The 6,927-nt window shown below is 36.3% G+C and overlaps 1 protein-coding gene across 2 annotated transcripts in view; it reads left to right on the forward strand.

The window, feature by feature from the left end:
* Positions 1-4,226: 4,226 nt before the first annotated feature.
* The window catches only part of LOC110440238 (protein toll-like), a 15,253-nt gene continuing 12,552 nt past the window's right edge, over positions 4,227-6,927 (forward strand). Inside the window, exon 1 of one of the 2 annotated variants that reach the window (XM_021483186.1) lies at positions 4,227-4,249. Coding sequence is in view for 1 of the 2 variants with exons in the window: in XM_021483185.1 (XP_021338860.1) it covers positions 6,059-6,175 (117 nt within the window). In the remaining variant the exon portion in view is untranslated. Of the gene's footprint in view, positions 4,250-5,816; positions 6,176-6,927 lie in introns of those variants that run through there. The other variant, XM_021483185.1, reaches the window with a different exon arrangement.

Genomic DNA, 6,927 nt, shown 5'->3' on the forward strand with positions numbered 1-6,927 from the left:
ATGTTTATAAATGTTGTTTTGAATTAATGTATTAGTAAAATATGGTTAATTAAAGAAAGATATTCCTTAAAACATTAATAGTATGACGTGTGTGGAAGGAGACGGATTGAACATGGAAGCATTCGCCTATCGCCATTAAAATCCATATGCTCCCATGGTCATTATCGTCCAACATTGGTATAATATTAGCCGTCATGAAAAATAACGAAAATAACTGTCAAACATTATCCTGTTATACTGCATACTCTACGAGCAAAAACATTCAATCCTTATGAACATTATGACCTGAAATCTTGAAACGTAGCCCGAATTTCTGAATAAAAGTAGACTGTATTAGGTCCACTTGATCTTGAAAATCGAGCGTTTCTGGAGTAAATACTACCATCTATTGCCTGCATTGGCCTGATACACAAATCTACATTCTTTACGCTTGAAACCATTGACGCTAATGATATTTGTTATTGCAAAAACGGGTTATGTCATCACAGCGTTCATAGATACATAAAATCCATCCTTACGAAACATTCCATAAGTTTTAAAACAAATCAGCATTGGATTAAGAATCTTCACGTCACTGCCAAAACTGTAACTTTTCACTGGACAACCGATTTTGCCGGGACGAATGTAGCTTTGGTCAATTATTTCTGAAACGAAACCCATATGTTGCTGGACTTTTATGAAATAAGAGAACAAAACAAGCAGTGTTCCAAGTAAAAAAAACAAGTTAGACTAGACTGGTATTGGAACCCCGGACTGCAGAATTTTGGACATTGTACTATCGCTCTGACCGACTGAGCTACTTGGTCGACGGTAGTTGTCTGACCCAAATGAGCTACAGTTATGTCAACGGCAAAATGAAGGGGAGGTTACTGTTTATACTAAAAACTACAGTGCAGTGGAACAGGGATCAGTAACTAGTACAGTTTATATTTAAATCGAAGAGCGAGCAAATAATGGTTGGGAAAAAATTGGAAAACAAATCCAAGTGATTCGTGAAACTATCACTAAATGGGAATATCTAATTGGACATTTTTTCGTATGTCGCCTGTGTATTATGACGTCACAATAAACTTCCCATGATCACTATGAAAATACCTACGTCTGTATGTATTGTTTTGTTATGTATTTGTATTGCAATGAAACAAATGCTTTAAACAAACATTAAATTCTCCGTATATTAAATATATTCTAGTTTAATTACTGAAGAAATTAATAAATCACCTGTTATAGGTAATTGCTATTGTAATTACTACTGGTCATAAATACTGGTGGAATCACTACCAGTTACAGTTACTAGTGCAATTTCTTCTAGTAATACTTATTCTAACACGATTCGTTTGCAACGCGTGTTTTGATTGGATACGGACCATGTTCTAATCTGCGATAGAATCATGATCAATCGTGTAAAGGTCCTCCCATCGCACGTAAGCCACGCCCCGTTTCTAACCAAAACAATATGGCGTCAAGCTAGCCTCTTAGCGAAATCCCGCTGATAAGGCTAGCAGGCAACATAACAGAAACGACCGATGAAATGTATTTGTTCAATGAATTAAAAAGGAAAAAGGAAACATTCCTTGTTCTTACTTCCATTTATTAGTGAAACGTTCATTCCATCCGTGATAACACCACTAGAAATATCATAACCTCGTGTCAAGAAACTACTGCATAGCATAAACCACATAAGGCAAGTGGCCCAGCTAACATCAGTGGCAGAATATTAAAAGAACTCAAAGATCAAACACCTCCGATTCTTACACTAATCTTTAAAACATCACTTGAAACTGGCAAAACACCAACAGATTGGAAACATGCAAATGTAGCACCAGTATTCAAAAAATGGGAACAATACAACCCAGAAAACTACCGCTCGATATCATTGACATGTATTTCTTGTAAACTTATTGAACATATCATCACCAAACACATCATAAACCATCTTGAAAAGAACAATATGCTGTATGACCTCCAGCATGGCTTCCGTCAAGCTAGATCCTGTGAAACGCAACTAATGTCATTCATTCAAGAACTCGCAGCAAATAATAACAGCAACACACAAACAGACTTAATTAAGTTTGACTTTGCCAAAGCCTTTGACAAAGTTCCTCATAAAATATTGCTCTATAAATTAAACTTCTACGGTATCAAAAACGAAACACTAAACTGGGTCTCTGCCTTCTTAAGTAACAGAACACAAACAGTTGTCCTGGATGGAGAGTCATCTGACCTGGCTCCAGTCACCTCAGGTGCCCCTCAAGGCACAGTTCTGGGTCCAGTATTATTCTTGGTATACATTAATGATCTACCAGAATTCTTATTATCCAGTAAGCTCGATGACAGTATCATCTACAAAACCATCAAAACCCAAAGTGACTGTGATGCACTACAGTTGGATTTAGATGCAGCTGCTAGGTGGGAGCAAGACTGGTTGATGGCTTTACATCCAGACAAATACACAGTCATTACAGTCTCACAAAAGAAAAAAACCCAGTTTAAACATGACTATATCTCCCACAATCACAAACTTGAACTGGTCTCTTCAGCTAAATATCTGGGCCTTACACTACAAGCAAACTTAAAATGGTCAAAACATACAGACAACAATATAGCTAATGGCAACAAATCTTTAGGCTTCCAAGAACGAAATTTAAAAATATCATGTAAGAACATCAAGACTCAGGCATATCTGGCGCTAGTTCGACCAAAACTGGAATATTCATGTACAGTATGGGACCCTCACATTTGAACAAACTTCTAAAATCGAGATGGTCGTACGACGAGCTACCAGATATGTCTGTAACAAGTACCATAACATCAGTAGTCCTACATATATGATAAATTCATTAAACTGGGCACACTACAAGAAAGAAGATTAATAATGTTCTACAAAATAGTCTATCAAACCGCAGCAATCCCATATGCTATTCTCATACCATCAGACAGTAGAACCCGCAAAAATCATAATTTCACTTTCAGACACATTTCAACCAAAAAAGATTCATATAAATTTTCATTTTTTCCTTATACCATAACTCAATTGAATTTATTACCAATCCATTCAGTCACTGTCACAACAGTCGACACTTTCAGAAAACAGCTCACACCAGCTGTTCTCCACAAATGATAACCTAAAGAAGAAGAAGAAGATCTGTGTGAAGGCATTTAGTTAGATCCGAAATCAAATGAAACATTTCACATGTGTCGTATGAATTTACAAAAAAAAAACTCTTCACAAATCTATACAAACTGAAACAATCACCGATTTTGTCAATAAGCACAGATTGGTATGCATACTGACATGGACATGTAATAATTTGGTCAATATTAATCCAAATGTGTCGTATAAACTTTGGTAACAGGATGTTCACGAACAATCCAAATATTCCGCCTCGTCAACATACAGGTCGAGCGCTCGCCATTATGGGCGGAGCCAATGCAAATGACCGACTTTTGAAAGCTTCTTTCCGATTGGTCAGTCCGTTGCATAATGACACGTCGCAATTTCAGGTCACAAACTATTTTACTATGTACTTTTGTACAAAGAAGTACAATGTTTCTAAAGATATTAGCGTAATATATGTGTTAAGGTGTGTTAGAATGGAGATAGTACGTTGTTTTTCGTGTCTATACTGGCGATTAGAACATGAGATTTGGTTTAAACTCTCGACCTATCGGTCTCGAGTTCAAACCAAATACCATGTTCTATTCGCCAGTATAGCCACTCAAAACAACGTACTATCCACTAAATAGTACTTACTTTTAGTGTTCATTATAAGTGTAGTTACTCCTTGTTCACGGACTAGTGCAGTAACTTCAAGTTTAATTTACTACCTTTTATGCTAGAATTCTCCACCTCTGCAAGTAGGGGATCGGGAAAAGATTACACCTGCTTTTATTCAGTTCATGTATCGTAGGCTACAAATGTCAGGACCCCCTGCAGAATTGAAACAAAACGAAACAAAACAACAATTCGCATTTACTAGTGTAGCTTCTACAACGGTTACTGTTACATTGTAATTACTTGTAGTATAGTTTTGTAGGTAAACTCAAGTACTGTAGTTCATATACGGACGGTGTGTATATCGATGTCACAGTGCATACCTAAGTGTATATACTGTATGTATCACCCTCCTCTGCTGACCTAGCGCACATAAACTAAGTAAAACATTAACGCATCCTTTAATACACATACACTTGTTGATTTAACAAGTGTATGTGTATTAAAGATTGACCGCACGCTTTGACCTCAGAGGTTTGTATATATATCAACATTGTTTGGGTTAAACATGATCCATGTCGACTAACGCTTTGATAGGCAATGGTATTGAATTGACGTTTATATCAGCAGAATAATCTGAACTTCCTGGTCACATTCGGCTACTGGCATTGTTTCATATACACCTATTTTAAGAGCTTGCGAACTAACCTGGCCGGTATTCAATACTGTGACTGAGCTTGACAAAGGGACCAGGAAGTCCTGAAACGTTGAAACCCGTTTTAATATTACGCAGTTTCTCACTAATCTTGCATGGACATTTAAACAATTACCATATTCATTGCTTTTATCATAAAGAAACGACGATATGAATACAAGTTTGGAAAGAATGTTTTACAATTTTTGATTTTGGAATAGTTAATCGGAGATTGTGTTGTAGCAACGTGTATCTAAACTGCAAAATAAATTAAACTCTTAATAATTGAAAAAAATACTATGTCTTCTAACATAATTATCATGTTGTCAAACTGACTTGTCGCTTATAACGGGATACCGATATAATGTTCGTCTACTTGTCAAGCATATCGACCATATTAAACGCTTATATAACAGATAATTAACTTTACTACCGTACAATTTTAAAAGAAACCGAAAGGCTAATATTTCTGGTACTGATAATACATCTTAATTCTGTTAACACGTTTTATAATGAACTCATCAGCATGCAATAGCATACTGTGGTTAAAACGTTAACCCATTGTCGCGAAAAATGCAGGTCTTGACTGATAACTGTTACTGCATATGTTAATGTACTATAAAGATATTGCCCAGCCGCTGGTGTCATTCCTTTAAACTTAATAAAAATGCCCCGGTCATATATCGATCTTATGCAAGAGATATAAACAAGTGTGGTAAATTGGTTTAACGGGGGAAATCTTGGCAATATTTACACCAAGATCGGATTTTTGAATCCCTTAAATTGTGGGAAGTTTCAGATCATTTGTAAAATTAAAATTAAAATTTTGTAATATCTCAGATTAAGTGCTGGAGCAAGATAATTGTCTTGCTACCTAATGTATAATGCTGATTTGTATATAACGTCTGCTGAAAACCCGAACTACTCGGTAGCGAAGCGGGCGTCAAACCACTCAAACAAACATATCATTATTGAACAAAAAAGGATCAATTATCTTTTACTTATAACTGCATATTGGATAACCAACGGTAAACACGTTCGAAAAATATCTCTTAACAAGTCATGCATTGCTATTACAGGTAGGAATAACATGCTGATAGACATGGTACACGCACATTGATAAATCGATAAGACACCTTTGATGAAATGTGGTCTGCAGTGTCAACAGAGCTTGATATGCGGATATGTGAACATCTGCATTCAAAAGTACAATCGTGATCAATCAAAATATTAATATTCGCACATACAATCCTACTGAATTGTGTCGCATATACTACTTGCCTAAATTGATCCCTGATAAAAAAAATGATATGATAATATAAAAGGGGTGTAATCTAACAATGCTTTCGACATGAACCTGCACCCGCGTTACCCGTAATGTGATAACCACAGTATGTGTGACGACATGCTCGCACAGGCAGTGGCACTGGTTCAGTGTACAGCTAGAAGTGATTACATATGTGTTGTGCACGTCTATTAAGTTATCTAGTTATTTTAGGCACATCTTTGAACATATGAATGACCTTTTATACGGAGAAAGGAATCAACAAAGAAGAAGAGGACGCAGTTTAAGGAGAAGAGGTCATCAAAAAAAACAGAAAAGGATGTAATGGCTCATTTTTCTAATTTTGTAATATGTCAATAGGGAAATGCAAAGGAAAACACATGTACTTTTTCGACGACACGGATTTTATGAAAAAATAAGATATGTGTTCCAAGGCCGTGTTTGCAAGTTAGAGAAGACATCTGAAATACCGGATAGGATGGTATGTATTGCTTTAACTGTTCAACAAAAGGAGATTTTCATGTCAGCGACGTCTAATGCGCCGATAAGAAATTTGCAGAATTGTCTCCATTCAGTGAGATTAAACATTTCATCCCTATTGGGATATTTATTTTTTATCTTGCACATTTGACCCTGTCATTAAAGGGGCATCACGCTGAAGTAACTTTTTTTTGGTCTTTTTTCCAAATACTACATAAACATATCAAGTGAGACTCCTTATGGAAAATGCCGATCGGATTTGGCTGAAATAGATTCATAAAAATGATTAAATCTAAGATAATCATCGGTATTTCTACCTGTCTGACCAACGTTTTGTTCAGGGATTTCCCTCTACTAGCGCATGCGCATAGCACACCATTTCTTTGTAAACAAAATGACTGGCCGTGTGAAGTAAGCCAAAGAAAAGTGTTGTACCGTGTCAGCTACGAAGCGAATAGTTGCCAAATGGTCAAAAGATAGCGCAAGGGGTACGTTACGGAATCATTATTGCCAGTGGGAAGTATTCAAAGCAGAAAATAACTGCCCTAGCAGTCAGTACGGTGCATGTTTTCTTCCGGATAGCGGCCGGTTAAGCTGAAATAAAATCGACAGAAATGCTAGCGCTGTTTATGTTATGAATAAATATCTAAAACTATTAACCTCGCTAGTATCATTGTGTGAGTTTGAACACAGATGAACTTAGTTTAATATGTTAATGGGCATGTATCGGAGAGAGTTTACTTTGTGTTTTTT

The sequence above is a fragment of the Mizuhopecten yessoensis genome, unplaced genomic scaffold (genome assembly GCF_002113885.1).
Source record: "Mizuhopecten yessoensis strain PY_sf001 unplaced genomic scaffold, ASM211388v2 scaffold11175, whole genome shotgun sequence".
NCBI classification, from domain to species: Eukaryota; Metazoa; Mollusca; class Bivalvia; order Pectinida; family Pectinidae; genus Mizuhopecten; species Mizuhopecten yessoensis.